Below are 22,849 nucleotides of genomic sequence, written 5' to 3'. Positions count from 1 at the left end.
TCCCCTTCTCCTAATTTAAATACATTCTGGTATAAAAATCTTCGGAGATTGAGTTAGTACCCTGGATACCTTAGAATCAGCCAGAGTCAGGATCAGCAAAAGTCCTTGATCTTTATTCTTGGTTGAAATGAGAGGAATGGACACAGGAATCCCCACACCTCCTTTCTCTCTCTACTGCAAAAAGTCACTCCCACTTGTCTTACTCCACCCTCTGATCCCTCTCACAACTCTCTGTCTATACCCACAGGTCAAGCCAGCACAGGATAGTTGGGCAGGGCCATTCTCCAGGCATGTATTAATAGAGTACTGTCCAATTGGTAATTAGCCTCAAGTGCTTGGCTATTCAAGTGCATCTCAGTTTCAGCCCTTTACAAAAATCAATCGTTAGAATTTTTTTTTTTAAATCACATTTCAGCGTGTCACATATACAGTTGAAACACAGAAAAATTCTGGCTATTGTAACCCTCAAAGCTAACAAATGTCAATCAATTTGTTTTTTCCCTGAGGCTGGGGTTAAGTGACTTGCCCAGGGTCACACAGCTAAGAAGTGTCTGAGACCAAATTTGAACTCTGGTCCTCCTGAATTCAAGGCTTGTGCTCTGTCCACTGGGCCACCTAGCTGCCCCTCAACCAAATTTTTAAATTTAAAATTTTTATTTACAGTTCCTAATTATCTTCCTTCCCCCCACTTGAGAAAGTAATATGCTGTTGTTCATCCTTCATTCTCAAAGAGGACCATTGACATCATGCTGTTGAAATCTTGACTTTCAAGTGAATTGGATTTAAGTGAAGCCAACTTTCACAAAGTCATCAGGCTCACATTCTCCTTCAAAGTTATCAAAGTCCAATGGCAAGGCAAAAGTCAAAATGATTGGCAATGGCCCAGGATACAAATTATAAATATGGGGTGCATTTATGATGATGAAGTCATGCAAAAGATTTTCACATTAGCCATGTTGGGGGAGAGCAAGAAAAATAAATAAAGAAAAAAATTCTCAATTTTCAGGCTCAGAGTTCAATTCTCTCTTTGGAAGTGGATAGAATTTATCACCAAGAGAACTTTGGAATTATTATGGATCATTGTGTTGATCAACAAAGCTAAGTCTTATCTAGTTATTATCATAACACTATTGTTTTTACTGTGTAAAACGTTTCTCCTAGTTCAGAAACAGTTTTACAACAGTTCATACAAGTCTTCCCAAGTTTTCTGAAACCTCTCCTTTTATCATTCCTTATAGAACAATAATATCCCATCCCAATCTTATACCACAACTTGTTCAGACTTTTCTTAATATGGGCATTTTCTCAATTTCTCATTCCTTGCCACCACAAAAAAAAAAGAGCTATTATAAAGATTTTCATACATATGTATCCTTTCTGATCTGCTTGGAGGTCCATATCTACTAGAGGTATTATTGGGTCACAATTTTAAAGCCCTTTGAGTTTAATTCCAAGTGATTCTCCAGCATAATTGGATCAGTTTACAGTTCCAACAAGAGTACATTAGTGCACATATTTTTGCAGTCTCCTCTAGAATTTATCATTTTCCTTTTCTGTCTTGTTAGCCAATCTGATGGTTGTGAGGTGATATCTTAGTGTTGCTTTAATTTACATTTCCCTTATCAATGGTGATTTAGAGGTGTTTTTTGTTTGTTTGTTTTGTTTTTTTCCTGAGGCAACTGGGTTTAATTGACTTGCCCAGGGTCATACTGCTAGGAAGTGTTAAGTGTCAGAGATAAGATTTGAACTCAGTTCCTCCTGAATTCAGGGCTGGTGCCATCTATCCCCCCTCCCCCCAGAGTTTTGTTTTTTTTTTAAACATGCCTATAGATAGTTTTGATTTCTTCCTTTTTCTTCTCTTTTCTTTTCTTTTCTTTTCTTTTCTTTTCTTTTCTTTTCTTTTCTTTTCTTTTCTTTTCTTTTCTTTTCTTTTCTTTTCTTTTCTTTTCTTTTCTTTTCTTTTCGAAAGCTGCCTATCCTTTGACCATGGGTCAATTGGGGAATGATTTTTACTCTTATAAATTTGACTCAATTCTTTATATATTTGAGAAATGAGACTTTCATTAGAGGAATTTATGTAATTTTTCCCTTCTTAGTTTTCAGCTTTCCTTCTAAACTTGATTGCATTTGGTTTTGTTTGTGCAAAACCATTTTTAATTAATATCATCCAAATTGCCCATTTTGTATTCTGTAAGGCTCTCTCTATTCTATTTGGTTATTGTGATGTTCTCTTCTCTAAATTGTAATGTTCTCTGGGAGCAGATTTCTTGGGGGGCTTCTGGGAGCAGCCTTAGTTTTTTTCAGTTCAATAATCACCTCAAATGCAGCCAGTCCAGATTGTTTCTTCTCTCCTTCAAAGTATTGAATCTTTTCCTGGGGCCCAATTAGCTTTAATAGAGGCCTATCTCTCTCCTTGGTTCCCAGAACTCTTGCCCACTAGTCCTTTGTCTCTGCCAGTTTCAGCCTCTCCTCTTCCCAGTGTCCCCAGCCAGTACAAAGGTGGAAATTGGAATGAATCTGACTCCAACTTCCAGAGAGTGGGCTTGTGGGCTTCTTCTTATCTATGCTCTCTAAAGATGTGAACTCTACTGTATGAACTAATGTGTGAATTCTCTTAAAGGTGTGAACTCTAATGTGTGAACTCTTTTAAAAGTGTGAACTCTAAAGGTGTGAACTAAAGATATAAGTATTGTCTCCATCAATACCAGTGACTTAGCACCTTGTTTCAAGTTCTGGCCCATAACAGGTGATAAAATTTTCCCTTCCCTATAGATCTGATAAGTAAAAATTTCCATCTTCCCCTAATTGTACCCTCTATGTGTAAATCATGTATCTGTTTGGACCTTATCTTTATATGTGATGTGAAGTGTTGGTCTATACTTAGTTTCTGCCAAACTGCTTTCCAGTTTCCCCAGTAATTTTTGCCAAATAATGAGTTCTTGTTCTAAAACTTTAAGTTTATCAAACACCAGATTATCATGGCTACTTTCTACTAAGTATTGTGTAGCTAAACTATTCCATTGATACACTACTGTTTTAGCCAACCCCAGGCTGCTTTTATGATGACTGCTTTGTAATACATTTTGAAATTTGGCACTACCAGACTGTTTTGATAATTATGGTTTTGAGTGTAGTTTGATATCTGTTACTGATAAACTACCTTTCTTTACTGTTTCTTTGACTCCCTTGATATTCTTAACATTTTGTTCTTCCAGATGAATTTTCTTATGTTTTCTAGTTCTATAAAATAATTTTCTGGTATTTCAATTAGGATGACCCTGAAAAAGTAAATTAATTCACGTGTTGTCATTTTGGTTCAGACTACCCATGAGCAAATAATACTTTTCTATTTGTTTAAGTCTACTGTGTGTGTGTGTGTGTGTGTGTAAAGAGTGTTTTATAATTGTGTTGGTATAGTTTCTGTGTGTGAATTGGTAGGTACATCCCAGAGAATTTTATACTGTTTGCAGTTATTTAAATGGAATTTCTCTTTCTATCTTCTGCTGTTATGCTTTATTTTAAACATATATCAATGTTTAATAATCTATATTGGTTTATTATATATTGTACACCTTTATAAAGTTGTTCATTGTTTCAATTAATTTTTAAAATTATTCTCTTGATTTACTTGAACCGATGCTAACTGAAATGAGCAGAACTAGGAGATCATCATACATGGTAACAACAAGATTATACAATGATCAATTCTGATGGACATGGCTCTTTTCAACAATGAGATGATTCAAACCAGTTCCATTTGTTTAGTGATGAAGAGGGCCATCTATAACCAGAAAGAAGATTGTGGGAACTGAGCATGGTTGACAACATGGCAGATTCACTCTTTTTTTTTTTTGCTGTTTGATTGCATTTTATTTTGCTTCCCATTTTTTCTTCTGGTTTGATTTGACTTTTGCTGTGCAGCAAGATAATTGTATATATATGTATGCATATATTGGATTTAACATATTTTTCTACCATGTTTAACATATATTGGACTACTTGCCATCTAGGGAAGGGGTGAGGGAAGGAGGAGGGAAATTGGAGCACAAGGTTTTGCAAGGGCTAATGTTGAAGAATTGTCCATGTGTATGTTTTGAAAAATAAGAAGCTTTAATAAAGAACAACAATGATCTGCACAAGATAATTGCAAAAAGATGCATATATTGGATTTACACATATTTTACCATGTTTAACATATATTGGATTATTTACCATCTAGGGGAGAGGGTGGCGGGGAAGGGGGAAATTGGAACACAAGGTTTTGCAAGGGTCAATGTTGAAAAATTATCCTTGCATATGTGTCGAAATTAAAAAGCTTCAATAAAAATAAATAAATAAATATTTTAAAATGAGCTGCAGGGGAAATGGAAGGGAGGGGACTATGGAGTATGCTCAGTTTCTGTAAATTCACTGGGAGTTAACCAGGATTATCATATTGTGTGAACTCAGTTTTGAGTTCTCTCTCTCTCTCTCTCTCTCTCTCTTTCTCTCTCTCTCTCTCTCTCTCTCTCTCTCTCTCTCTCTCTCTCTCTCTCTCTCTCTCTCTCTCTCTCATTTTCTCTCTTTCTCACACATACAATCTCTCTGTCTTTCTGTCTTCTCCCTCATCCTCAGCATATTGTGTTTCTACCATTGCTACCCCTCAATGACTATTTTGCAGATTAGAGCTATCAGTTCCTAATTCTACCCCAACATTCTCCACAAAACACAGAAATTTTCTTCTCAAAATAGTGAGCATTAAGGACTCTTTTTAGTTTTTGCCTCCCTCAGAATCACATGAGTCACAATTCACTCACTTCTCTCTATGTAAATTCCTTAGCGTGGTGAGAAGAGGGTTGAATGTGAGGGTGAAAGGACTTTAGAAATCCTTTAAGTAAATCCCTTCAGTTTGCAGAAGAGGAAGAGTGAATATGTGATATGAGTGTTTCCCAGTGTAACACAGATCATGTGACAGAAGTAGGGTTCAAATTTAGATCTCTACTCTTCCCCTTAAACAGATCAACAAGGAATATACAAGCAGACAAACATGCACATATAAACCTTCACGGAGACAAAATTATCCACCAACAGCTAAGGAATGCTCTCTGTAATTTAACAAATACTTTCACCTAGAAAAAAAATAATTTTATGTTGAATCATGTCAGACTCTTTGTGACCCCATTTAGGGTTTTCTTGGTTGGAGAGGTTTGCTATTCACTTCACCTCATTTTACAAAAGAAGAAACTGAGGCAAACAAGGTTATGCCGTTTGCCCAGAGTCACACAGCTAGTTAAGGGTCTGATCCTAAATATGAACTCACAAAAATGAGTTTTCCTGATTGCAGCCCTAGCATTCTATCAATGGATAGAGTACCACCTAACTGTCCAGAGAAAACTAACCTTCTATGTAAAACTTGTATCTTGTTCTGGTCCCTCCACTCCCTCTGCCCACCCTCCTTCTGGTCAGGGTAGTAAGTTTATAAGTGGCCAATATAAAACTGCAATAGCAGAAAGTAAGATTGCAAAGGTGAATCTAGAAGTTACATACAAACCTCCTGAAGATCAAAGTAGAATATTTTACACATTGTATCACATATTAACAACAACAACAAAGTCCCATCCTGGTAATATGTTATCAAGACAGAACATCTAAATTCTGCTGTCAGGATTTTTGGTCCTGCGGTAAGCTAACCTCAGACAATTTCCAGATATTTGAAGCCAGACTACCAGATTCACAAATAACTTTGAGAGGACAGCTTTGAAATGATCTGAGGATGTTAATAAACTAACCCTGAAGTGACACAAGTAAGAGTTAGTGTGTTCCCCCGCCCCACGTATTAAAATGAGACCTTAAACTTTTTCCCATTCCCACTCTCACTTTCCCAGAACCCATCCATCTCCATCTGGTCCACGCTGCTCAAGTACTCCCAACTCTAATCCATAGTTACAAAAGTGATTGTCTTTGCCTTTCCCCCTCCCCATCGTACTCCCCACCTTCACCTTTCCAAACTCTGTTCTCACCCCATGTGCCTCTCTACACCTATTTTACTCTTAGCTGTGAACTTTCTGTGCCTGTTCTCCCCTCATCCCCTGTGCTTAAATTGCAGCCTCAGTTCACGCTGCCATTGGGATCCTTCTCCGTCCAAAAATAAAATAAAATAAAATAAAAAATCTGGCGGGACCAGTCCCATTGGATATTTTCGTAAATTAATTCAATTCAAATCCCCAGCAAGCGAGAAGTCATCTCATTTCATTTTCTCTAGCTAGAGGTGATCATTCCCGAGAAAGTGAAAATACATTGTTTCCGGCCCTACTTAAACCTGTGACACCTCTGCCCTGCAGAATTGGGATTTAAGATTTGAGGACGCTAACCCCCACCCAACACTGATTCACTTCAACCACGTATGTCAATTGTCCAGGGAATTCCAGTTTCCCAAAGGAAAGGCTCCAAGCTATCGTTTTTCACAGTGGTCAAAAAACTCAGGCACAAAGTTGTCAGGAACAAGTGTAGTTTTTTTTGTTGTTTTTTTGTTTTTTTTTTTTTGTTTTTTTGTTTTTTAATCATCAATAAGTTCTTGAGAGCCCACACAGCTGCCCAGAACAGCTCGCCCTAAAAGAGCCGCCAAGCGATTCACGTCACCTCCAACTTCCAGGGAACCTGAGCAACACAAGAAAAGGAAAAGCGATTGCGAAGATCCCGGAGATCTCCAGTATCAGCCCTAATTGTTAATGGTCATTCCTGTGTGTTCAGGATAAAATTTACGCCCGGGGGAATGGTTATGGAAGACTATTTTCTGCTTTTTGGAGGAAGCTTTCACAATGCATGTCTTCGAATATTTGGCTCCAGGCCGGGAAGGACCCGAGAGTTCCAGGGAGATTCTTACTCACCGTTCTGGCAGCGCCCGGGCGGCTCCCGACTGTTCCGAAGGCAGCTGCCCCGGAGTGAATACGTCGCGCTCTGGGCTTTCTGCTTCCTTCCCTGGACTGGAGCTAGGTAAAGAAGTGTGGAAACGGCCCAGGTTGGGTGCTGAATGGACGCCCCGTAGCTCATTGCAACTCTCGGAGTTGGAATGGAAGTCGTTTACCGTGTCCCAGATGCTTCGCAGTTGCTGTCAAATACTCCTCAGTGCAGCCGGTTCCGGGGCTAGCATTGGTAGAAGCAGCGGTCCTGCACCTCTCTCGCCTTAACGACGCGGTCCTGGTTACGAAGCACGGAAGGATGGAGGTCCGTTGGTATTGCTTTCAGAGCAGATGCTATTGAGCTGCAGGCGGAGAACTTGAGCCCTGGAAGCTTTCCGCCTTTGCTCGGGCAAGGAGCAAGTAGCTCAGGTCAATAGTATCGGAGATAACTCTGCTTTTGGTCTTTAAGACGAGATTGAATGGGTGCGTGGGTGCGTGCGTGCGTGCTCTTTCTGTCTCTCTGTGTCTGTGTGTGTCTCTCTTTGTCTCTGTCGGTCTTTGTCTCTCTGTCTCTGTCTCTCTTTCTGTCAATCTCTCCTGATCCAACTCGGGGACAGTGGCTTATCCATCGGGGCTGCCTGAAGGATAGAGTCCAAACTCGGGGCGTCTGGGAATTCGGGGTTCTTCTACCTTAGTGTTGGAAGAGTCAGAAAGGTCGCTTCCCGGAGCCGAAATCTTCGCTGCTGAAACTAACTGGGATTCCACATCTTGGGTCTCAATTGTTACCTCTCTTTAAAATTTCTTCTTCTCTAATACATTTCTCAGGGCAACTGTGGAGAGAGCTCCGGCCTGGAATCAGGAAGAACCAAATTCCAATTCACCCTCTGACACTTATTAGTCGTGTGACTGCTTCAGTTCCCTCATCTGTCAAATGAGCAAAAAAAAAAAAAAAAAAAAAAAAAAAAAAAAAAAAAAAAAAAAAAAAGAAAATGACAAACGAATTGATTCAGTCGTTCTGGAGAGCAATTTGGAACTATGGCCAAACTGTGCCTACAGTTTTTTGATGCAGCTGTGTTTCTACTGGGATTGTATCCTAAAGAGATCATAAAAGAAGGACCCACTCATGAAAAAAAGTTTGTGGCAGCCCTCTTTGTAGTGGCAAGAAACTGGAAACTGAGTGGATGCCTATCAGTTGGAGAATGACGGAACAAGTTATGGGACATGAATGTTATGGAATATTGTTCCATAAGAAATTTTCAGCAGGTCTTCAGAGAGGTCTGGAGAGACTTACATTAACTGATGCTGAGTGAAGTGAGCAGAATCAGATTATTATACGTGGCAATCGCAAGATATGTTAATAATTCTGATGGACATGGCTCTTGTCAACAATGAGGTGATTCACACCAGTCCCAATAGTCTTGTGATGAAGAAGCTATCTGCACCCAGAGATATCTTGGGAATTGAATGGGGACCACAACATAATATTTTCACTCTTTATTGTTTGCTTGCATGTTGTTTTCTTTCTCATTTTTTTTCCTTTTTGATCTGATCCTTCTTTTGCAGCATATTTGTGGAAATTTGTATAGATACCCAGAGAGAGGACTATGGGAAATGAGGGAGGTTTACAACATGGCATTTTTCACTGTTTTTATTGTTGTTTGCTTGAATTTTATTTTGCTTTTCTTTTTTTTTCTTGTGTGGCACAATCATTGTAGACATATGTATGCATATATTGGATTTAACATATATTTCTACCATATTTAACATATATTGGACTACTTCCCATCTAAAGGAGGTCATGGGGGTAAGGAGAGGAGATTGGAACAGAGGGTTTTTTAATGCTCAGGTTGAAGAATTGTCCATGCAGATATTTTGAAAAATAAAAAGCTTTATAAAAAAAGAAAAGAAATGTGTATAGAGGAATTGAACATGTTTAATATATGTTGGATCACTTGCTGACTGAGGGAGTGGGGTGGTAGGAAGGGAGAGAAAAATGAGAACACAGGGTTTTGCAAGGGTTAATGTTGAAAAAATATCTATGTATATATTTTGAAAATAAAAACCTATCAATAAAAAAAATTGTAGCACCTCCAACATTAAAAAAAGAAAAGAAAACATATGGTTGAGTACCTATTCACACTGACTCTTTGATTGCAAATATCTTCACTTTTTTGAGCTTCAGTTTCCTCAGTGGTAAAAATTGATTTTAAAGAGAGGTAACAATTGAGTCTATTTCAGAAGGTTGTTGTGACCTTTGTTCTAATGCTCTATGAATGAGTATTTTGATTTTAAGAAAAGAAAAAGAAAATGACAAACTATTCCAGTATTTTGGCTAAGAGCTCACCAAAAGTCGAACACAGTGGAAAAGACTAAAGATCGTTTTCTCATTTCTTACTCACTCAGAAACACCTACCTGGAATGTATGTCTCCAATCTGTTGAAATTTTAAAATAGGGGAAATCATTGTAGAAAAACAAGTGCTTTAGATAGATCTCTGAAGTAGTCCAAGTATTCAGGAAAACAAATTAGGACAACATCGAAAAGATGGATGAAAACTGCATGAACTTTAACTTAAACAATTTAATTAAATTAATGAAAACATTTCTAGCTGTTCTTTTTGTGGTGGCAAAGAAATGGGAAGTAATGGAGAGTTCATCAATTGGGCAAGTAGAATGCAAATTGAGAAACGTGTGTGTGTGTGTGTGTGTGTGTGTACAGGGCAAATAAGGAGTTAAAGAGTTTTGTGTTTCTTGCTTTCTTGATATGGGAGAGGATAGGTGTCAGGGAGAGAATGTGAGCTGAATATAAATTAAAACTAGAGAAAATAAAATGAAGGATTTGTAACCGATAATCTCTAAGATACTGTCTTGTTCAAAGGCAATGATTCTATTGAGACACCACCTGCTGAAAATTTCAAGAGTAAATATTGTGAAGTATAACAGAGAAATATCATGGGAAGGGCAGGCTTATATTAGGTTGACTAAAAGTACAGGAAAAGATAATGATAGATGTTGGAGGGAATGTGGGGAAACTGGAACACTAATGCATTGTTGGTGGAGATGTGAACTCATCCAACCATTCAGAAGGGCACTTTGGAACTATGCCCAAAGGGCTACCAAACTGTGCAAACTCTTGAATCCAGAAGTGCCACCACTGGGTCTATATCCCAAACAGATCATAGAAAAGTGAAAAGGACTCACATGAACAAAAATGTTAGTTGCTGCTCTTTTTTTTATGGTTTCAAGGAATTGGAAATGGAGGTAATCAGTTGGGGGAATGGCTGAATAAGTTGTGGTAATTAGATGTAATGGATATTATTGTGCTGTACAAAGTTCAGAAAAACCTGAACTTGTATGAACTGATGTTGAGGTGAGTGGAACCAGGAGAACACTGTACACAGTAACAGCAACATTGTGTGATTATCAATTATGATAGACTTGGCTCTTCTCAGCCATCCAAGACTATTCCAATAGATTTGGAATGGAAAATACCATCCATCTGCAGAAAAAGAACTATGAAGACTAAATGCAGAGAAAAACATACAGTTTTGCTTTGGTTGTTTTTTGTTTCTCTTGATTTTTCCTTTTGTTCTGATTTTTCTTTCACAATATGACTAATATGCTTAAAACAAATGAACATGTATAAGCTACATCAGATTGCCCACTGTCTTGGGTAGGGAGGAGGTAAGGGAGGGAGGAAGAAAAAAATTTGGAACTCGAAATCTTACAAAAATGAGTGTTGAAAAAAAAACCACTATCATGTAATAGAGGAAAAACCACTGTTAAGAGAAAAATTTAAAAAGAAAAAAAAAAGATGTGTGAGTTTAAACTTCTTAGCCTAGGAAAGTATGGAAGAAACATTTCTTTGGATTTAGGGACTGAGGATATGTGTTGTGTCAAGAGAAGCCAAGTTAAAAAAAACAAAGCAAAACAAAAACAAAACAAACAAACAACAACAACAACAAAAAAAAAAAAAACACTGCAAACATTATTCGTCTTGAAGAAAACTTAAAATATATTTCTTTTCATTTAGATCAGAGTAAAGGGCAGCTAGGTGATGCAGTGGATAGAGCATCAGCCCTGAATTCAGGAAGACCTGAGTTCCAATGTGACCTCAGACGCTTAACACTTCTTAGCTGTGTAACCCTGGGCAAGTCACTTAACCCCAATTGCCTCAGCAATAAACAGATAAATAAATAAATCAGGGCAAGATGTCTTTTATTAGCAGTATGAGCAGGTTGGGTATAGCCTGAAGGCCAAAAAAAAGAAAGAAAAGTAAAGAACACCATCTCAGAAGGAAGCCCTGAGTTGGGAATTCAAGGGCGGGGCCTCGAATAATTATGGAGTTGATATAAAAGGAGGCCTCCACCCGCGAAAGGTTGAGATTGAAAGTCAGTCCCGTGGCCATGAGAGAAATACCTTTTTAACCCGCTCATCCCCAGGGTCGCAATGAAGGCCTTCCGCTTGCAGGCAACCCAGGGCTGTGGGGGCGCTGACTCGACGGCGGACCTCAACCACCTTCAGAGCCCCCCAGATACCTCCAACGATGCCAGCCACACTTGTACCTCAGGAAAACTGGGAGTGGTCCTCCACAACCATTCCCTGTGGCTCCAGTTTCACCGGGAGCAGACGGAAATGATCATTAGCAAGCCGGGAAGGTAAGTGAAGGTGGGCACTTGTCCCCCTGGAGCTGGAGAACCGAGATTGAGCTTCCTTTCCTTCAGTTTCATTCAAATTCCCCAGAAGCCGGGGCCTCCCAGAAACCTCTTGCCTTCTTTTAGCACCTATAGCTGCCTCAAACCAACCAATGATTGCTTTCCAAGTAATGGTTTATGACAATTTGGTGCCTTAAGCTATAGGACGATATGAGCGGGACTTCTATGGGCCATTTCCTTTGGGAAACTCGAATTTACTAGACTCTCGCTTGATAAAGAGGAAAAAGATGATTGAACGAGGCCAGGTAGGTGACATTTAACACTTCCTAGCTGAGTGATTCCCGGCAAGTCACTTAACTCCAATTGCCTCAGGGGAAAAAAAAAAAAAAAAAAGATTGAACTCAGAGTAGAGCTCGGAGTTCACACTTCTAAGGTTTCCGACTTCAAGGACCAAAACAAATAAAACATTTCCCCCCCCTTTTGAGAGGCAATTGGGATTAAGTGACTTGCCCAGAGTCACACAGCTAGTAGTGATTGTTAAGTGTCTGAAACCAGATTTGAGGTGAGGTCCTCCTGACTCTAGGGCTGGTGCTCTATCCAGTGTGCCCCTAAAATAAAAATATTAAAAAATAAAAATAAAAAGGCTGTACCTAAGACAGAGAACGGCCTGGCCTTTTCTGTCCTAGAAGCTTGCTGGGATGTGGGTTCAGCAATTAAGTTTTTTCTCACTGTTTCTTCTTTTCTTTGCAGACGGATGTTCCCTTTACTGGTTTACAGAATCCATGGGATGAACCCCGTTGCTCGTTACAGGATATTTCTGGAAATATTGCCGGTTGATCAATACCACTGGAGTTTTCAATATGGCAAGTGGTCTCATTGTGAAAAAGCAGAGAACAACATGCCAGGTAGGGAAAAATTTGCCAGCCTTCGAAGAGTGTGCTGGGGATGGAGTTAGTCAGACTTTCTGATATTCAGGTGCCCTTTTGTGAGTCCCCTAAGAAAATCAAATTATCCTTTCTTCACCTGTGCTGTACTTTTCCTACATTGGTCCTTCTTCCCACACCACATCCACTTTTCTTTTTCTTTTCCCCAAGTCCCAGGATTTTCTCTTCCTACTTGTATCAATGCTTTCTTCCTATGGAACAAGTCAATTAACTTCAGAACAATACTATCTATCAACCAGGTGTGTGGGAAGATTAGATTAGATGCTCTTTGTAAAGCTTTTAGCAAAGTGCCCAGGATAAAGCACTTATTGGTCCTTCTGTCCACATCATTTTGTAAGCCCCACAGAAACCAGCTACACCTGAGTCACTTGATGGGTTTGTCCACTATCAGGAGTCTTCAGTGTCCTAGCCCTAGAAAACCAAACCTACCTTTTTTATACTTTTAAAAAACATTTATTGATCTATTGTGTTTTTGATATTACAATCCTATTTATTTCTTCCTATTCTGTGAGAGGTCTCTAGTAACAAAATTAAACAATGAAGCAAAACTAACGTAATACAGTAAGCTTGTCTGAAAATTCATGCAGCTTTTCACATTTTTTAGCCTGCTGCCTCTCCGTTTTCCATTGCTGTCTTAATGAACAGAAAATTATTTTTGGAAAGATAATATCCCACTGTCACCCCACAGAGTGGGGGGGGGGGAAGACAATTTCTCATAAACAACATACATTGGTAAGACTCAACATACATTGGCTAGACTCAATTGCATGGCTCATTTTCCACCCTTTATCTACAGAGGGATTGTCAGCAGAGGGATTGGTCTTTCTTCTGGAATCATTGGTAGTCATGGTCATGGTATAGACAAGAGCTTTTAGTATTGTTTGACTTTCTTGAGAGTAGTTATTGAATACAATTTTCTCCTGCTACTGAGCCTTTCTTTTTCCATCAATTTACTAAAGTCTTCAAGATTTTTAAAATATAAAATTAGTAATTAACTTGTGAATCAGTTCTCTGCTTCTGCTAGTTTGATTGCAGCAAGTAGTATAGTGTTCCAGCACTTTTAAAATCATTCATTGTCTTGCTTCTAACTACAAAATGGCATATTCCACCACACTGAAACAGTCTTAATGAATTCTTCACTTTTCAGTCTTTCTGTTCCTATAAAGAGTTCCCATAAACAATTTTATGCACTGCACATTAATAAATATTCTAAGTATATGAATAAGGCAGTTCTCCAGCAAAACTTGAAGCATGTGGGGAAAAGTGCTCTGATTCACTATGAATTATTGAAGTGCAAATTTCAGCAGTTCTGGGTTCTACCTCACAGTTATCAGAGAGGCAGAGATGAGAAAAAAGGACTAAGTTAGACTCATAAAATAGTTACATTGTTGTACATTATTATTGGTGAACCTGTGAATAGATACAATTATTTTGTAAAATATTTGGCATTATACATAACAAATTATGTGACCCATGCAGCCCTTTGACTTGGATATCTCTCTGCTTGGATCATTTCCAAAAGAAGTCAATGAAATTGCAAAACTTTTTTAATTGAACAAAAATATTTAGAGACCTCATATTTCTACAGGGAATCATCTGTATATCCACCCAGACTCTCCCAACACTGGGGCTCACTGGATGAAGAAAGAGATCAAATTTGACAAACTCAAAATGACTAACAGCAAAGAAACTATCAATAAATGGAAAAAGGTAAGCTCTCCATTGTGCTCCCCTTTCAAGCCTTGCCAAGTCCCTCAACACAAAAAGTAAAAAAATAAAAAATAAGGAGGAAAGCATGCTGAAACTAGATTTAGAGAACTTTCCAGTGGCAGGAGGGTAGGAGTAAGAGCTTAGAGCAGGTCATCAAGGAAGCATGGGATTTCCATTGCTCATACTTTCAGGAATTGGCAGAACATCCTCCCTATTCTATAGGATCTATAATTTCTATGGATCCTAAAAGAAGATCTTAGATAACACTTGTTCTGTCTCCACCTTCCCAGGTATTACTAGTAGAGACCAGGTAGTTAGAAAAGGAAAAGATACCTATCTCACCTCTTATTTTCCGACTTCTTTACAGATGATTTTATTGCACTCCCTCCACAAATATCAACCGAGGCTTTGTATTGAAGAAGTGAATGATGGAGCACATGAAACATCAGCTCCTTCCTTCAGCCATAATTTCACATTTCCAGAAACAGAGTTCATTGCTGTAACTGCATATCAAAATATTAAGGTGAGAATCATTCTTAGTGGAACATCTGATTTGGGCTGGGTAGAGAGATAGCATGGAGGGAGATGATTGATCAGTCAATTTGTTGAGAGAGGTGATCAGTCATCAAACACGTGCGGGGCTCTAGGGATACATAGAGAAAAATAAGAGTATTCACCCACCTGTCCCTTCCCAGAAGTTTACATCCCACAAGGAGCAAGCCAAAATCTACAAAGAAGGATTAGCTAGAGGGTCTTTCTTTCTAAATGATGAGCTCTTAACTTGTGTGTGTTATCAACAATTTATGAAGACAGGTGAAGTCTTCTCCTCAGAGGAACGAATTTCCAAATTCCTAATATAAGGAGAGGCTCAAATTCATCATGAAAATAGAAAATAAAGTTGAAATTTTGTTTCCTTCCAAGTCTAAAAGCCCTCTAAAATCTGGGTAAAGAAACTCTCATCTAAGTAGTCACTGGGACAAAGGTGGGCAGAGTTAGCGTTAAGTGCAAGAGGATCCAGCTGGTTCGGCTGATGTTGAGTACTTCAAATGGTCACAGTTCTCTCTCCCATTTCACAAATGAAGACAGTGAGTGGTCTCCCTAAGGTCACCCAGTGAATTGGAGCTGAGATAAAGATTAAGTCCTTGCATTTTCCACTAGGTAGCTCGGTTTCCAAAAGGGAAAATGGTTCTTACTGACTTTTTCTCTTCTTTCTAGGTCTCCCAACTCAAAATTAAGCACAATCCTTTTGCTAAAGGCTTTAGAGAAAAGTGCGATTTGGGAAACCTGGTAAATCAGTAAGTAGTAAAGGGGCTCAGCTCCATGTTTGTTTTTACCCTTCTTGTCCCCTAGATTCCAAGTATTGCTTTTGGTGCGCATTTAGCCTGACCCAATCTCTCCTATCTTCTAATTTCTTCCAGTACTCTATTGTGAGACTATGGGCAGAGAGGAGTAAACTGCTCATATAGAAAGCAGGCCTGAAATTTGGATGATGGGATGGGAATTCTGAAAAAATGTATTCTTATTCTGCAGATTCAATTTTCCTTTCATCTTCTTTTTCTTCAAGGTATCTTGCATCAAAAGGATCCACTGCCAGGACCACAAACTCCCCTGAAAATGATTTTAATGATTCTTCAAAGGAACTAGGAGAAGGTTCTTCTCAAGATAATGAAAAGGTACCACTGAGTCCTGGGCTTTTAGCTCAGTTTGCTCAGCCACTCCCAAGCTATGCTTATGACTCCACTCCCAGCACTAGTAATCTCATGCCTTTGGGCATGAATGCCATGGAGCATGGCTTTCCACCCTTCACTTCCCCACCCCCCATCCAACACAACCTCCTACAAGGCCGTGTGGTCCCTCAGGAAAACTAGCTTCTATCTTCCTCATCTAATTCCACCAGAAGCAGTGGAAATAGGCTCCATTCTATACCCACAAGGCCCCTGGACCCTATCACTAGTACTGAAGAAGAGAAGCAACTTGAACAAGAATTCTGGGTCTATAACCTGCCATCATATTCTAATAATTGTGGACAGAGTGAAGAAGGCTCAAAGAAGAGAGGTTTCTCTCCTCATGATTCCGAGGATGGAATGTGCTCAGGAGGGAAGCACAGAAAACAACATACTGGGTAAGAATATGTGGAAGGAAGCTGAGGGCATGAGCTATAATTATGTTGAGGTTTGGATGTCCTTTTTTTGGGTACCTAGTCCAACCATCCACTTTCTTTACCTTAATCATAAAGTCTTTTATCTCTTTTCCTTTCCTGCTTTTCCCCTCCCCACACATACACACACTTTTCTCTCTCAATTTCCCATCTTTCCTATTCCATTCTTACTGCTTTTTCCCTCCCAAGTCCCAGATAGTTCTCTGTCAGGGCTTATCTATTTTTTCCTCTTAGCCTAGTGCCAAATGAACTTAAAGTTCAGTCTTAGAAAAAGCTAAGAGAATTTAAGTTAATTTAAGGATACAAGTTAATGTCGGAGAATCCACGTAGTATAGTAGATGTGAGGTAGGGAGAGCAAGGTGATTTGGTAAGATTTCCCAAATGGTTTCCAAACTGAGGTGACTTGTCCAAAAAAACACTCAGTACCTCAAAGACAGAGTTCATATCTTCAGTCCTCACAGAAGATAGCTATAAATTTGAAAAAAAAAAAAAAAAAAAAAAAAAGATTTCACTCACTGGTTCCCTTTTCCTTTTCTTGGAGAAAGTTTATTGATGGAAGAACTAAAGAGACTTTGATCCTTTTTACTGATTTCCCTTCTTTGTGTACCAGGTTCTGGTATGCTGGATGATGTTTCTCTCCTGTTTTCTTCAGGACTTTGTGTGCTGAGGCTGTGGGTAAAAGGAGTGTACTTACTAGATAAGAAGCAGATCTGGAAATAAGAAATAGAATATTGGGAAAATGTATTATTGCTAATTACACTGACTTTCCTCTCTTTTCTTTCTTCCAGGTGTCTGACATCTTTAGAATCCTCTATCCCTAGGATCTCCACTGAAAATGCATCTAGTGTTTCCATAGCAGGCCAAGGAGAAGGTGCTTGTCAAGTTATGGATGAAATGCCCGTGACTCCTGGGTTCCTTCCTCAAGTCCCTAGGGAGCTTACAGACTTTGCCTATGGTGCCATTCATGGCAGCAACAATCTCCAGCCTTTAGCCACAGATGGCATGAATCCTGGACTTCTACCCTCCATTTGTCCACCAACCAGACCTTTTGACTCCAGACAGGATATTGTAGACCTTACAGAGGACTAGTGTAGTTTATCTTCATCTGACTCCAACATGAACTCTGGCAGCTAGCTACCATCAATACCCCCTTATGACCATAGTCCCTTTTATGGGGACCCAAGAAGAGATGAATTGTGAAAGGCGTCTACTGGCCTATCTCTCTACATTGCAATCTCTTGACCCAGGATGGGTTGAATAAATTGCTAAGTGGAGAAATCTACCCCAATGAATGAAGAAAGAATGACTCCTGGCTGGATCTTTCTCAGTGATTTTTTTCCTCATTTTTTGAGCTCTCTTTTTCTGTGGGGAGGGAGGGAAGTAAGTAGATTTTTATTCATTAGGGTAACTCCCTATTTTAAAACATTTTAAACTATTTTAAAATAAATCATTCTCTTGGAGCAGATCTCTTGGGGAGCTTCTTGCTTATATGCTACTCACCAATCATTTCATCACTAAGAAACCATTATTTGTTGTAGGATTAAATTAATGTTAAATTAGATTTAACCATTGTCTCTTCAATTCCACTCAGTACCTTGTTCAAGTTCTGGCCCATAACATCTCCTTGTAGGGTCAGATCAGTCATACTGAACCATGCTAAATTAAATAATTATTGTCTCTATCCCATTCCAGTGACTTGGCACCTTTTAAAAATCCTAACAGTTTACTTTTTTTTTTTTTTTTTTTTTTGAGAAATGATGTAGTAATAAATACCATTGCTTTTCTGGGTCTCCTGAGATTTCTTTTGTTCTTTCCTGTGCATTTTTAATTTTTTTCTCTTACTCTTAATCACTCCACAATATGGAAGGCCACCATTAGATGCAAATGTTGCCTATGTAAATTTATACCATGCACACTTCTGTTTATCAATTTTCTCTCTGGAGATATATAGCATCTTCCTTTATAGTTTTTTTGTAGTTGAGTATTTATAATTTATATGTGAATATAACTCTTTGGGCATAATTCCAGATTGCTTTCCAAAATGGTTGGATCAGTTCATAGTTCCCCAACAAAATTAGTGTCTCATTTTTCCTACAACTCCACCATTTGGCATTTTCCCTTTCGGTCATTTTAGCCAATCTGATAGGTGTGAGATAATGTCTCAAAGGTCAATTGATTTGCATTTGTCTAACCTATCTATCTCGTTTAAATGTTTTAAAGCATTTTGCTCTTAAGACTTATAGTTTTGCTTTCTTCCTCCAAACCTGTCTGTTCATCTTGTGAAGATAATTATGATTTTCATATTAATCAATATGAAATATGCAAAGAATAGACTAATAATTTAGATTTTTACAGAGCTATGATTTCACCAGTAGATTCTGGCTTTGGAGTCTGAAATTCACAATGTAGCTTCAAATTATTATTAGAAATAAGCTACAAAGATAAAAAGGACTCTAGAATGTATTAAGTTGGTTTATTTAGGGTCCTTACAAGGAAAGGATGATCCACTCAGGGGAAGTCCCTTATAGATGTCTGAATGAGTCTTTTATTTCCAATCTAGAAATACAAGGCCCCTCCCTTGTTGCCTTAATTGGCTAGGGATGAGGAAGTCAACAGATTTCTTGGTCCTCCCATTGAATGCTCCTCTTTGACATGTTCCTCCTCTTAACCCCCCTGATAACCCATGTTCAAAAATGGCAGAAAACTCCTCCTTTGTAGAAGAGAAGTTAATATTAATTGACTCATTAAACATGCCACTCAGTGCTTGCAATGAGTTATATTTTACCCACTTCTTTTTTTGGGGGGTGATTTCAGCATCTTGATCAATACCTTGTTTTGTACAACTAACTCAATCAGCTAATGTGTCCTTTCTCTAAATCTTTGTCTCTATATGGAAATACAGTTCTAGGACTGCTCAATTATCAATCACTCTGATATTCCTGTGCTTGTACTGTGCCTATCAAAGTTAAACGAAATGAATCAAAGATTGTAGGATCTGTTTCTGTCACAAAACTCTGGTCTTGTGGTCACCAGGAAATGACTCCTAAGGCTTGAAACAATCAACTCAAGAACCTTTCACAAAGGACTTGAAAGTACCTATATTTTTCTATACTAGTTGGCTTGTTGTGAGAAACCATTCAGCTCCTGGAAATGATTGTGTTATAATATACATCCCCCCTCCTTTTTCTCACTTGTGATGTATGTATCATATAATACCTTCATTCCAGCATGTTGAACTTTCCGTCTTAGGAGAGTTTCAAAGATCAGTCGACTGCTTCCTCATTCTCAAATTAAATAAACTGCTACTTGATTCCCCTATTTTTAGCCTGCTGTTTTTGTCCCCTGCTATTATCCCAGATCAGAGACTGATCCTGTCCAGTCTAACTTTAAAATCCTGTTAATGTTTTATATCCCAAAGACATCCAAAAAAGTGGGGGGGAGGCCCTATATACACAAACATTTGTAGCATTTCTTTCTGGGATGGCTAAGAATTGGAAATCAAAGGGGAATGTAATAGGATATTATTGTGCTGAAATAAATAATTTGAGAAAAATATGGAAAAATTTTATATGAACTCATGCAGAAATGAAGTGAACAGAAATAGGAGAATGGTGTACCTAGTAATAGCAATATTGTTCCATCAAGACTGGTGACTGACTTAGTTATTCTCAGCAATACAATGATCCCAGGCAGTTCCAAAGGATTAACTATCCCCCTCCAGAAAACTAATATTGTTTGAATGCAGGCTGAAGTATGCCACTTTTCACTTTCTTTATCCTTTATTTGAGTCTTCTTGTACACATAACTAATATGGAAATGTTTTATATGATTATACATTTACATGATTATATCTGTTTGCTTATTGTCTCAAGAAAGGGACACAAAGAAGGAGGAGTAGAATTTGGAAATCAAAACTACAAAATGCTTAAAATTTGTTTTTAATATGTAAATAAGTAAAAATACAATATATTTTTAAAAGAATCTGGATGCTATTCTAGTCAGTACATATATATTTAGTATTGCCAATACTTTGTTGTATATAGTGCCTTTTAGAAAAATGTAGTTTCCTTGATTATCTTATTAATTTAGTCACTTTTAAATTTTGTTTTGTTTGAGATCATGAGTGCTACGCTTGGCTTTCTTACTTCAGTTGAAACATATGATAGATTGTGCTCCAGTTCCTTATTTTACCTAAAAATGCTTATATATATATATATATATATATATATATATATATATATTTTTAATTACTAAATCCTCTCAAGATATCTTGGGATTTAAAGAACATGCCTTAAACCTAAAACACTCTGCATGTCATTGATTGGTTAAAAATAGATCTTAGTTCAAGCCCAAAATTGGAAATTGTTTTGGTCGGAAATCCTAAGGGTCTTCTCCTCCCAGATTTATTTCTATTTATTTAGGTGTGTGTATATGTGTGTGCCAGCACAGGTATGTGAGACTATATGAAAGAAGCTATTCTTTGCCTCATTGCTACCTAGTTTTAGTCACTAAATGGGTGTGACCCAGAGAAACTGAGACCTGGGAAAGACCTTTTCTTAAAAAGGACCAAGTCTATCACTGATCCAGGACTATCTTCAGTTTTCCTAATCTATATCTGGCCACTGGATTCTGGTGACTCTAAATGAGCAACTGAGACAGATGACCTTGCACAGTCCTTCCTCATTAAAATCAAATGACACTTGCATGTCATGGCATCACCACCCTGATGTCATGATCCTCTTTGTGAACAATGGAAAAACAACAATGTTTTAACTCTGTTGATGTCTATTTCAAATGTGTTTCTTATAAGCAACATATTTTTAAATTATAGCTTTTTATTTACAAGGTATATACATGGGTAATTTTTCAGCATTGACCCTTGCAAAACCTTCTGTTCCAACTTTTCCCCTCCTTCACCCACCTCTTCCCCTAGATGGCAGGTAGACTAATATATGTTAGATATGTTAAAGTGTATGTTAAATACAATATATGTATACATATTTATACAGTTATCTTGATGCACAAGAAAAATCAGATTTAGAAATAAGGTAAAAATAACCTGAGGAGGAAAACAAAAATTCAAGAGGACAAAAACAGAAGGAGTAGAAATGCTATATTGTGGTCCACACTCATTTCCCATAGTTCTTTCACTGGGTATAGCTGGTTCTCTTCATTATTGAACTGGTTTGGTTCATCCCATTGTTGAAGAGAGCCATGTCCATCAGAACTGATCATCATATGGTATTGTTGTTGAAGTATACAATGATCTCCTGGTTTTGTTTATTTTACTCAGCATCAGTTCATGTATGTCTCTCCAAGCCTTTCTGAAATCATCCTGGTGGTCATTTCTCACAGAACAATAGTAAGCAATGTATTAAATTGGATTTTGATTTCTATTCCATTTGGTTATCACCTGTTTAATACATGAGTTCATCCCATTCACAACCATAGTTATGGTAAATGTTTAATTTTTCTATCATTTTTTTCCTCTTTCTTTCTCTCTCTCTTTTTTTCCCTCATTCACTCCTAAAAAGTATATTTTGCTTCTGACCACTGCCTCCCTTAGTGCTCCCTCTCCCTTATTATTCCTCCCCCTTTTTTTAAATTCCCCTTCATCTTTAACTTGCTGATTGGTAAAATAGAGTTCCATACTAATACATATATATATATATATATATGTGTGTGTGTGTGTATATATATGTATATATACACATGTATGTATACATATATATGTATGTATATGTATATATGTATGTATATGTATATATAGTGAGAGAGACAGAGAGAGACACAGAAGAGAGAAACACACACACACACACACAGAGACAGAGAGAGAGAGAGAGAGAGAGAGAGAGAGAGAGAGAGAGAGAGAGAGAGAGAACATGTGCATATATTCTCCCTTCTTTGAACCAGTTCAGATGAGTGCGAGGTTCAAGGGTTTCCAGTCTCCAACACATTTTTCCTCTCCTCTTTCTCTACACATTTTTGAAAACTTCTTTCCAATACAATTAACTCACTCTAGACCTCTGTCAATGAAGATTAATTTTAATTGCTCTAATAATCATAAAAGTTTTAGAAGTTACATGTATTGTTCTCCTAAATAGGAATAGAAACACTTTCAACCTTATTAAGTCTCTTACCATTTCTCTTTCATGTTTAGCTTTTTATGCTTTTCTTGAATTTTGTGTTTGAATGTCAAATTTTCTATTAAGTTTTGGTCTTTTCATCAAGAATGCTTGAAAGTGCTTTATTTCATTAAATATTTATTCCTCCCATTCCTCATCCCCTAGAGTATCATAAACAATTTTGCTGGGCAGGTTATTCCAAGCTCTCCACTCCTTTAACATGTTAGTTGCAAAATCTTGTGTAAGCTTGACTATAGCTGTACAATATTTGAATAATTTCCAACTCCATTTACTATTTTCCCCATTGACTTAGAAGCTCTGGAATTTTATTATAATATTTCTTGAAGTTTTCTTTTTGGTATCTCTTTCAGAAAGTGATCA

General features: G+C 37.9%; 1 protein-coding gene across 3 annotated transcripts; it reads left to right on the top strand.

The window, feature by feature from the left end:
- Positions 1-11,251: 11,251 nt before the first annotated feature.
- LOC141541336 (T-box transcription factor TBX21-like) lies at positions 11,252-18,145 on the top strand. Of its 3 annotated transcripts, XM_074265477.1 has the most exons (8): positions 11,261-11,534; positions 12,282-12,436; positions 14,064-14,185; positions 14,553-14,708; positions 15,401-15,480; positions 15,750-15,858; positions 16,216-16,307; positions 17,132-18,145. In XM_074265477.1, exons 1-8 carry the CDS (start codon positions 11,326-11,328, stop codon positions 17,430-17,432), a joined length of 1,224 nt encoding a protein of 407 aa, XP_074121578.1. In that variant the 5' UTR covers positions 11,261-11,325; the 3' UTR covers positions 17,433-18,145. The 3 variants fall into 3 exon arrangements, with proteins under 3 accessions (XP_074121580.1, XP_074121579.1, XP_074121578.1); XM_074265479.1 differs by lacking the exons at positions 16,216-16,307; positions 17,132-18,145 and adding an exon at positions 16,086-16,209 and having other exon boundaries at positions 11,252-11,534; XM_074265478.1 differs by lacking the exons at positions 16,216-16,307; positions 17,132-18,145 and adding an exon at positions 16,083-16,209 and having other exon boundaries at positions 11,252-11,534.
- Positions 18,146-22,849: the final 4,704 nt, after the last annotated feature.

This window comes from Sminthopsis crassicaudata, chromosome 4 (genome assembly GCF_048593235.1).
Source record: "Sminthopsis crassicaudata isolate SCR6 chromosome 4, ASM4859323v1, whole genome shotgun sequence".
Classification (NCBI taxonomy): domain Eukaryota; kingdom Metazoa; phylum Chordata; class Mammalia; order Dasyuromorphia; family Dasyuridae; genus Sminthopsis; species Sminthopsis crassicaudata.
The sequence above is the reverse complement of the archived record's forward strand: the minus strand, read 5'-3'. Positions and strand labels throughout refer to the sequence as shown.